General features: G+C 30.0%; 3 protein-coding genes across 3 annotated transcripts; 1 reads left to right on the plus strand and 2 right to left on the minus strand.

Annotated features, from left to right (window-relative positions):
- Window positions 1–1,009: 1,009 nt before the first annotated feature.
- LOC129608975 (protein RFT1 homolog) lies at window positions 1,010–11,105 on the minus strand. Its single transcript, XM_055520781.1, has 7 exons — window positions 10,967–11,105; window positions 8,407–8,621; window positions 7,866–8,334; window positions 7,539–7,802; window positions 1,930–2,312; window positions 1,740–1,860; window positions 1,010–1,386 (listed from the first exon to the last, which is right to left on the minus strand). Exons 1-7 carry the CDS (start codon window positions 11,024–11,026, stop codon window positions 1,189–1,191), a joined length of 1,710 nt encoding a protein of 569 aa, XP_055376756.1. The 5' UTR covers window positions 11,027–11,105; the 3' UTR covers window positions 1,010–1,188.
- On the plus strand, window positions 2,647–7,277 carry LOC129608974 (tectonin beta-propeller repeat-containing protein). Its single transcript, XM_055520780.1, has 2 exons — window positions 2,647–2,745; window positions 2,801–7,277. Exon 2 carries the CDS (start codon window positions 2,893–2,895, stop codon window positions 6,850–6,852), a length of 3,960 nt encoding a protein of 1,319 aa, XP_055376755.1. The 5' UTR covers window positions 2,647–2,745; window positions 2,801–2,892; the 3' UTR covers window positions 6,853–7,277.
- LOC129608977 (transcription initiation factor TFIID subunit 8) lies at window positions 8,736–10,245 on the minus strand. The gene is made up of 2 exons (XM_055520782.1): window positions 9,951–10,245; window positions 8,736–9,874 (listed from the first exon to the last, which is right to left on the minus strand). Exon 2 carries the CDS (start codon window positions 9,724–9,726, stop codon window positions 8,824–8,826), a length of 903 nt encoding a protein of 300 aa, XP_055376757.1. The 5' UTR covers window positions 9,727–9,874; window positions 9,951–10,245; the 3' UTR covers window positions 8,736–8,823.
- Window positions 11,106–11,369: the final 264 nt, after the last annotated feature.

An 11,369-nucleotide genomic window follows, 5' to 3' on the forward strand; every position in this document is an offset into this window, starting at 1 on the left:
CAATGTGAAATCACCTTTAATTTTCTTTTGATATTTTACTATGTACAGTACAATTGTACATTATATACATATTATGAAAATGTAGTGTTTACAGTGAAGAAAAAATTTAGTACGATATTTACATATTTAGTACATTTTATGCTGATAAATGATAGCATAAATTAATATATTATATAAGTTTCTCCTTTAATTGCAAAATAGAAAAAGAGATCGATTTTTCATGGCGAAATATCAAATTCACATAAAATACATATCTATATAAATGGGACTGCAAAGAATGAAGCGAAATTATCGCCGCGAATTTTACCGTTAATTCTATTTTACAGCTGGCGTTTTTTTTATATCATCTGTTTCCATATTAGATGTGTGATATTATATTATGCAATATACTAAACTGTTGATTTTGTCGTTCCGTGTTCGGAAGGCATAAACATAATCATGAAGCAAATATGCAATTAATATTTTGACAAATGTAAAAAAAATTTACGCTTCAATGTAGGTAAATGTTGCTGTCAAAACATACGCCTTAGCAGCATATTAAGTCGTTGTTGTTTTTCTCACTATGCAAAATTTTGAAGTGCATTAAAACTTCGCTACTTTCGTTTTTAGATAATAATGAAATCCTGCCACCAACATTTTACATACATAATTAGTATTTCGGTGTAAAACACAATTGTATCACAACGCGATACGCTTGCTCAGAACGTTTTTTTTTACTTTTGAATATTCAACAAAAATTTCTACGATTTTTCGAAGCTTTTTATTTATGTTCTAAGCTCAATCATTACACAAATTTTATTTTAAATACTAAGTAATAAGATATCTGTAAGAAAAACGGAATGCGTCACCGCGAAATTTATATATTACTGTGTAATAATTATTGTAGAGTGAATGTTGAATGAAATTAATTAGGAAACTAATTAAATTACAAAGAGTATTACAATCTTAATTTTCTAACTTATTTTAATATTGAACTAAAGAAATTCTTTTTGTAATAAATGAACTAAAATTATGTTTGAAAATTTATAATGATTTTATTGGAATTCCTTTTTCTATTTATTTAAGCTCATAAATTAATTTTACATATTTAGGTAAGAAAAACACTATTTACATTAATATTGTATAAAGGATGTATAGTAAAACAAATTTTTTCTGTTTATTAAAAAAAAAAACAAATTTAAGAAATTTTTATTCTACTTTTGTGTGATGATTATCTTTGGTTTCAGTAGTCATACTCATGCGTCTTTGTAGTTCACGTTTCTCTGCGTATTTATTTAATAACGTCTTTATTAATGTCTTATTTTCTAATGTCCAACTAAATAAGCATATTATGAAACAGCAGGCTCCAACAAATAAATTAAGTAAAATATTAGTTGTGTGAGATACCTGCAAATAAAAGCAAACATTACGAAATTTCTAATAACTAAATAGTATGAAATTTAATTATATACTACATACATACATACATACATATATTTTTTGAAAATAAAATTTTAGGAAACATGCCTACAATATTTTAAGGGCCCTGGCAGGTATGCAATTTTAAGTTTTTGCGATTGAAGTATGATTGCAAATCAAATAAGCAACTAAACTATATGGAATCACCAAATTTCGATCATTTGGTAAAAAATTACAAATTATTTGATTACTTAATTGCATATGAAAATGCATTTGCATGCGCACTTGTCAATCTAAAAACTGTATGCCTGCCTGGTCCTGGTAGATTATGAAATAATTACCTGGAACATAAAACATATTACAACAGCTACAATAAGGGAACATGAAAACATTTTTCCTGGATAAAATCCATCAAATGGTCTTATTGATACTGGTTCAAATTTTTTATTAATATATCTAACGCTGTTAATTATTTACAAAACAATATAAATGTGTTAATATTTTATGTTTGCAATAATTTTTATATGTTACCTATAGCATATGCGGCAAAACATATTAGCACAATTAGCTACGATAAATCCAACGGGGCCCAACATATTAGTCAGTAAATAAGAAGATAAAAGAAATACAATTGAAAAGCCAGCCATATATACATTATATTTGTCAATTTCAATGCTAGAATTCGTGGCAAACATGAATGCTTCACTTATTCCGTTAACAGCTAAAAACAAAATAGCTAAACAATGCCATCGCAAAAGTTTTTCTGACAGCCCATCAGATACGAAATCAGCACCACCATATAAATATAGTGCTATGCCAGAATAATATTGTCCAAAAACAAATATTATTATTCCAACAGATGTAATTATCATAAATAATGTTTTAAGTACAAATCCAGTTTCATTTACTTTTTCCTAAAAGAAACAAAATAAAAAATAATAAATTTAATTTTAAGTTTAAGTTTTTTTTAGTAAGGTTAAATTACTTTTTTGCAGAGGGGATGCAAGTTCAGTAATTAAAATTTAAAGAACTTAAGAGCTTTTCAAATTTAAGACTTTGGTAACTCCACTTCCTTTATCTTTTTATTTCAAGGTACTTTCAGACTACAAAATTAATATTTAGGCAAAATAATATCAACAGGTTGTTGAATCAACATATCCAACTTAAATATGTATATAAACATATGTTTCTAAACATAATTTATTGCCATATTCTAATACTCTTTGTTGCTTAGAAATTCCTAAGAAAAATTGCTGCTATTGTAAGACAGACAGAAAGGAGACAAATAAACAAAAAAATAGGAAAATAAAAAGTGATTTCATATTCATGATTTGGTAGAGCTGCGGAGTGAGCAAAAATTCTAAAATTTAATAAATATTTTACTTAAATATTTCGTTTGCAGTTATTTAAATTACATTGCCATGCAGTAACAATTAGACTTCTGGAAAACGATTTTCAAGGTAACTACTTGCCACGATCTACCAGTTCTCAAAAATGCCAAGTACTGTGCTTTATGCGATTAATAATGAAGGACGAGTTTATACTTTATCCACGTATTCTTCAGCATGGCGAGAATTTCAATATCTAGGTTTCGAATTTAAAAAAGTATCAGCCATCCATAATTTTATGTGGGCAATAGGTGGTGATCGACAAGTATACGTTCATGTTCATGGTTTAGATGTACCAATACGTGTCAAAGAAGAAAGTTATGAAAATGAAAGGTGGTTCCCTATCGAAGGATTTTCAAAGAAGTTATTACCAACCGATCGATATAAATTTTCTTCTATTGATGGAACTACTGATCGTAATTTTGACAAAATTAGATTACCATCAATGGCATGGCAGTGGGAAGGTGATTGGCAGTTAGATCTTAATTTAGATGGTCAATCTCTTGACCATGATGGTTGGACTTATGCCTTAGATTTTCCTGCTACTTATCAAACTAAAAAAGCATGGAATACATACGTTAGAAGACGTAAGTGGGTAAGATTCAGACGATATGTTGCTTTAAATTCATGGTGTGCAGTTGCACCTTTGCACAAAGACCCTACTGAAGAACCTTTTATGGATGTTGCTGTTGGTGGAAAAAATATACCAGCTGCACCTACAGGAACTTTAGTTGTATGGGCAGTAACATCGCACGGCAGAGTTATGTTTCGTTCAGGGGTCAGTACTACATCACCTGAAGGCTTAAGATGGACTGCAATAAGTACACAACCAGGAAATGATGTAGTTCAAATTAGTGTAGGCGCAACTGGCTTAGTTTGGGCAACTTTAGCAAATGGTCGAGCTTTAGTTCGTTCTGGTGTATCCAAAGACAGACTGCATGGAGAAAGCTGGTTAGAAGTCAAACCACCGGGAAATGGACTTAAAATTATTCAGCTATCGGTAGGTACAGATTCAGTTTGGTGTGTTACTAATGATCAACATGTTTGGTTCCGACGTGGAGTTAAAGGTGAAGCAGCCAGTATAAGTGAAGATGCTGCTATTGGTAACAACTGGGTTGAAATGGTTGGTAATATATCAATGGTGTCGGTGGCTCATAATGATCAAGTTTTAGCAATAGGCTCTGAAGATAGGGCATTATATTTTCGTTCAGGCGTAAGTAAATCGGATTTAACTGGAAAAAAATGGCGTTTAATTCAATGTCCTATGCAAATGAGCCGTACTTCATCTACTGTTAGTCTTTTATCAAGAAAGAGTGGCAGTGCTTCATCAGGTTCCAAACCTGGAAGTTTATGTAAATTATTTAAAGAAAAAGCACAAGTGGAGGAGCCTCAAGTGATTGAGGGACTTAATAGCGCCCCAAGTGAATTACCTGCTCAACAACGCAACAAACCAGAGTTGTGGCGAGGAGTTAGTGAATATTCTGCTGGAAGTTTAACGGATCATAAATCCGGCATACATCAACCGCATATTCGAGAATCTAGTCAACATTCATCTAGTGCACCCGCCGCAGATGTCAAAGATATTTCAAAAATGCATTACGAAATTAAATTGAAAAACCCAAGAGCTTGGTCACCTGTACGAAGTGTTGGTTCAATTGTCGGTGCCGAAGCACATCCAGAAACTGATTTGGCAGTATTTGATCCTGAAAATTCAAGAGATACTGATGTTTTTGCTGACGATGATGTGTCAGGATCCCAATATTTTACTGAATGTGATATAGTCTGGATTGGTTGTTCGGCTGGGGCAGTGGAAATTGACCCACTAAATCTGCCAAATTGGTTTAATGACCATCTTAGTTCAGATAATCAGGAAGAGTTGAAAAAAGAATGGCGGATTAGTATTCTTGAACGATTAAAAACACTTTCCAAAACTGTTGATGGTTTGAATTTAAAACGATGTCAAAAAGCAATAGAAATGTCCTCCTGGATAAAATCTGGAGAAGCTAGAGCACAAAAACCTGGTGGAACTTTCGAGGAATGCCTAATAGAATTAGAATGGGTTTCTTCGACGAATAGAGAACAGGACTCTGGAACATTCACAATTTTAAGTCCAGATGGTTTTACAACTAAAATGCAATTTTCGCTTTCAGAAATTACATGTGTGCAAACATGCAGTGAGCCTGGCTCGCCAAAAATTGCTATTCATGCTCCGAGGTTGCCAACTGGTTTCTCGCCTGTTAAATTACTTTTCGCCGGTGAATTGGAAATGGAAGACTGGCTCTCCCATTTAACATCTGTGTGTTGTCAAATTAATGAAACTTTAGGAAAACCTTCAAACGACGCAATTTGGGTTACTAGTAATCTGGGTGAAATATTTGTATTTGATGCTGTTGGTCTCAAATCGACTCAATTTGATACTGAAAATAAATGTTATACCGAAAAAATTGATTTATCAGCAACAGAGACACCATACTACAACATTTTGCACAACGGTATGTCACCAGGTACCGAACTTGAAATTAGTGGCTTTATATCTGAAGATGCAGATCAAATCCGATTCGATTTACAAAGTCACCCAAATATAAAATTTCGGCATAAAGTTGAAAAGCTGAGGGTTATTGCCATGCATATTAATCCGCGTTTTAACGAAAAGTCTATTATTCTCAATTCGATGGAGAATTCAGAATGGATGACAGAATTGCAATATAAAAACGTAGTATTTTCACCGGGCAGTAGTTTTACATTAATAATTCGCTCAACTATTCAAGGATATATCATAGAAGTAAATAATAAACCATTTGCAGATTTCAAACATCGTATGGACCCCGAAGCTGTAACTTGTTTATATGTAAGCGGCCGTATTAAACTCTTTAATATTTCGTACCGAAGTCCTCGTATAATTATACCAGTTCGCGACATATTTTGGAGGCAAATTGGTGGTCATTTGAAAAAGGTTTATAGTTCTAAAACAGGAGTTGTTTGGGGTATTGGATCTGATAATACGGCATGGTACTACACTGGCGGCTGGGGTGGTCAATTTTTAAAAGGTCTAGAGGCCTGCACTGGTAAAATTAATCCAATGGCAGATGCTTTAAATTACTACATATATGAGAACCAGAGATGGAATCCTTTAAGTGGATATACTACAACAGGTTTACCTACCGATCGTCATATGTGGAGTGATATAACAGGACGTCATAAACGCAGCAAAGAACACACAAAGTTGTTGTCTATGCACTGGCAATGGATATCCGATTGGTTAGTTGATTTTCAAACTCCAGGTGGCGTTGATCGTGATGGCTGGCAATATGCAGTTGATTTTCCAGCATCTTATCATGGTACAAAACAATTTACTGACTATGTAAGAAGACGCCGATGGTTTAGGAAATGTCGCTTGACCACAACAGGGCCCTGGCAAGAAATAGGTAACTCAAAAATTGTTGATGTTTCAATATCAATGTCCAAAAATGAAGATGATTCTGAAGAAGTAGATGCATTGTTAATGGTTTGGGCAGTTGCAACCAATGGTGATGTTTTAATACGAAAAGGCGTATCACCATCAAACCCTGGTGGCTATTCATGGGAACATGTATCAAGTGATCCGCCACTAATTTCTATAGGAAGTTTTGAAAATAATGTTTGGGCTGTTGGCCAGAACGGCTCCGTATTCTATCGTTACGGTATAACATCGGATAACATACAAGGCGATGCGTGGCAAGTTGTTAAAAGTGCTAATGATTTGTCATTTAAACAAGTTGCAATCGGCATTAAAGGAGTATGGGCCGTTGATTCAAAAGGTAAATTAGCTGTGAGAAAAGAAATAAACACAACATTCCCTGAAGGTACACATTGGCAAGTGCTACCAAATATAGCTGGTGATCCACCGCATACAGAAGGATGTGTGGGATTTAAATGTGTTTCAGTTGGTGATGAAGTTTGGGCAACATCATTAAGTGGAGCAATTTGTAAAAGATCTGGTATTACCAAAGATAATCCAGCTGGAGCTGGCTGGCATATTGGTATTCCAGGACAATGGCAGCATGTATCTGTAGAAGGATACGCTTAATTATGTTATAAAAAAATTATTGATAAGCTTATATAAAGGAAAGTTTTCATGCTATGTTCTACGTTAGATTTTTTTTTTGTTTTTTGATTCCACGCCAAAAATTTTTATTTGCCATTTATCATAAACTCAAATCAACATTGATATTTAACATTCCTAAGATTTATGTGTATATTTTAATTTATATGTTTGTACCTTGTCTACATTTTAGTAAATAATTTATAACCAAATATATTTATAAGTCGTAATGTTCTCAAATATTTTAATGTACGCTCTAAATATTCGAGTTTGTAGAATTAATAATAATGTGTTGTATGTTATAACGTTCGTATAAAAGCTGGACTGAGAAAAGATATTTTGAATATTTTATTTATAAAAAAGACATTGTAATAATTATAGTTTATAAAAAATAAATAATTAAGTTTCGCCTATAATCCGATGTTTCATTTTGTTGTTTTGCAATCAACCTTACCAAAAATATAATAAATAAATAACCGACATTATGTGTTAATTTAAGATTATCAAGGCGAACGAATGAGCTTTTCTTTTGTTTTTAAATTCAAGATTAAAATAAAAGGTTTTTTTAAGTAAAATAAAAGTTACAAAATATTGTAATGCCTTCAAATTTATGCTACTCAATTTATTCTTAAATCTTCAAAATAATGGAAATATCTTCGATTAAAACTTACCTTGTCTTGTCTAATTAAGCTGAGATCCCTTGAAATTGTTTGTGTAAAGTAAAAGTAACTGCTATCTTCTATTGGACGAAAAATGAATCTAGCTGCTAAACTTCCTAAATTATTTACAACATCATAAGTGGCTTGTTCTGAAAAAGATAGTACTGGACTAATTGACATCACATATTTTTCACCTTCCGTTAAAATCTGCTTAAATACACCCTGTTTTACAAAACTTAATGTTAATACCTGCAATTCAGTATTAAATTTCTTTTCCTAGAAAATAAAATAAAAATAAATTAATATTGAATTAATATACGAATATTAAAGATTCTTTACATCGTTAGGTAAATATCCAGGTATCATTTCAATAATATTTTTAAATGGAAAACTTTCAAAATCTGATAAATTTCTTCGCTTTTTATCGCCATTGTCTAAATTATTTGCTTGCTCATTCTTTATATAATAATGCATGCTACTGTAAAATCCTACTACAATAAATGAAGCACTACAAAACTGTGCTATTGCAAAAGCGTATATACAAATTTCTTTGTCATGAAAGACAATCGTCAAAAATACTATTGAGCGAATAAATATATGTAAAGTATCCATTGCAATTTTTAATTTTACAAAACAAAACACTTTTGCTACAAATACTGGGGCTTCTGCAAATAATTCTACAATACAGGATATAGCCATCGAATAACATCCAAATTTATATTGTTCCCAAAGAGAATCTTCAACAGGTGATAATATTGCTAGCCAAATGTATAGACATGGAATGGATAAGATAAAGCAAATAGGAACGCTAAAATAAAACGAAAAAAAAAAGTTAACATTTTAACTAATAAAATATGATTATTATAAACGTTATAATTACGTTAACCAAACTTGATTTATAATTTGGGGCCAATTACATCTCCCCTTATGCTGAGTCGAAACGCTTAATACAGCTCTCGAAATTGCTTCACGTGATAAAAATAACAGAGTACTTTCAAGTAAAAGAAGTCTAACATTCATTATACCGAGAACTTCTCGGCCTACACTACGTACTATGAAAGCATTGATACCAAACGTGATGATTCTACATAGAATCTACAAAAATAAATACAAATTATGAATAAAATTTTATAAAAATGGTAAAACTAAATATAAAATTTTGATTCTGACAAATGATTATAAAAGAAATTCGGAGTTAAAGCATTTTAGTTAAAAATAAAACAAATTTTTTGAATTGAAAAATTTTAAAATTGAATTTATTTAAAAGAAATATAACATGTAATTCTTGTCAAGTTCATTATACATTTAACGGATTTGAAGTTTTTGCTTTTTTAGGTAATGTTGCTGCACGTAAATAAGGATTATCTATGTTAGGATTATTTAAAATGGCATTATTTGTAGATGAATTCGGTTTTATTTGTTGTTCGGGTTCTATTTTTATTTCTTTTTCACCCTTTTCTTCATTTTCTTCTTCATTTCCGCTTTCATTTTCATTATCTTTGGCATCTTCAGTTCTATTTGCAACTTGATAATGATATTCTAATTCTTCAAAATCAAAAACTTGATCAGTTGGATTTAATGCTGCTAAATATGGTGGAAATGATGATTTACAAGCAATTAAAGGAAATAAATTATCTTCTGTATCGAATAATGTATGAACTTCACTTGTTTTAGAAAGAAATTTTGTTAATGCTTTTTCAACATCACGTTTTTGATTTGCTGCCTTTTCTCTAATTGCTTCATATTCTGTAACGGGTTGCTTATGCGTTGGTGTTCTAACATATGCATGCGGATCTGGTAGAACTGGTAAAAAATTTGGTATATGCGATGGATGAGAGCATTTTGTACCAGCTTGTAATAAATTTAATTGTTTTTGTGCTTGTACTTGTTGTGGTGGAGTTATAATTAAACGATTACTTCTTGTTGCGAATGCATCAAAACCTTGCATTGAAATCCCCATATTAATTAAAGCTAATACTACATCTCCAATAACTGGTACAGTTCTACCAGATAATTCACAATAATTTCTCGAAGATTGACCTAATTCAATTATAAAAGATTGTATAATTTCTGTTAATGTTTCTAAACAGATTTTATCAACGCTATCAAATCCTTTTTCTAATAATATACTTGATACTGCCATAGATAAAATTTTTCTTCTTGGATTTGTTGTAGTCACTTGTGTCTCTGATTTTTCCATTACGTTAATTTTTTTTTTTTTGTCAGAGTTTTATTTTACTAATTCGATTCTACTTAATTTATTTATTTGAATTGTTTATATTTTATACTCCAATAATAAACGAATATTTGACAGATTAAAGGCATAAGTATATATAGATGTATTTTATCTAAAATTACATAGTATAAAGAATAAAATAAAATTTTAATTCAAAAATTATTTTACGAAAAATAGTATTGACTTACAAGTTTCCAAATTTATTTTTTTATCAATTTTAATAAGTTCCCTTCTCTTTGATATTATACATTTTAATTTTATTAAAGTCTTCGATTAAAGGTAACTATGCCAAAAAAGTATATTTAATTTTCCAATTCAATTTGACTTGTAAAATTTTGTTTATTGTCAATTGCTAAAGTGTCATTGCATTTATTTTAAGCCTTTCCGTGACATTACAAATATTTTTTTCTTTGTTATGTCAAATATCCTCCAATATTGTTTAGCAACAATGTTGCCTTGATCTTTATTTTCTTTTCATAACTTTGTTTTGTTTATAACTTAATAAATATAAATAAAACTATACTAAATATTTCACTTCCGATATGATTTTTTAAATTAAATATTATTTGAAATGACAAATCACTACTAAAAATGTACAATTAAATTCAAATATTGAAATAAGGAAAAAACTACATATATAAACAAAAATCTAAAAATATTAAAATTTCAAATTATTGGTTAAGTGAACGCGTATGTTAGTTATATCCTCATAATAATCTCAAGGATAACATAATCATATTAATATGTATATACATAATCCGTCAATTACATTGAGAAATTTTGAACTTTTTTTTAATTTTGTCATCCAAAAAAAAAAAATTTTTAGTTCTTATTGTTTAATTCTATTTTTAGTTGCTTATTTCATAGACACTTGTTTTGGTTCATCGAAATACAATTTTTCCATGTTCCTTATTATCTCTGTATTTTATCATATATAAAAGAAAATGATTGATTAAATTTGTGTTGGGTATAATTTAGGTATAGTCAAAAACAAAACTAAAGCATAATAATACTCTAATTATGAGAGTTGATCAATTGGAGATAAAATTGCGTACTATTTTAAGAACATTATGTACCCATTACGTGTCTATTATAATGTGAGTCTAGGATTGGTCTGGTATTTTATATAATTTATAGGCATATAAAATTGAAATTGTTTTTTTATAATAAGAAAAATCAACATAAATAAAAATAAAAGACATACCTGAAAAATAATGCTAAAATAAGCATGTTGAACGCTGCTTTTTAAAATATTTCGTTTCATAATTCTAATTCAAAAAATAAATATTAAAATTTTTTCTAGTTTTCTTTTTTATTTGGAAAATACTGAATTCATTTCGTTCAATAATAAATCAGATTTGTTCATAATTTTTTTTTTATCCCGAAATATTTACACAACAATATCAATGATTTTGATCATTTTTTTATGTTCTTCTTAAAAATACCCACGATTTCAATCAAATCACTATTGTATTGTGCCTAGAATTTTACAATAGATATTTTTGAAAACAATAAACAGCTGATAATGACAATTGGATACGTTGCATAAAAATTTTATTTTATTTTACACTTCTGCAAAACAGTTAAAACTTAAACTGTTTACATGT

Source organism: Condylostylus longicornis, unplaced genomic scaffold (genome assembly GCF_029603195.1).
Source record: "Condylostylus longicornis isolate FDR11 unplaced genomic scaffold, ASM2960319v2 ptg000038l, whole genome shotgun sequence".
Lineage (NCBI taxonomy): Eukaryota > Metazoa > Arthropoda > Insecta > Diptera > Dolichopodidae > Condylostylus > Condylostylus longicornis.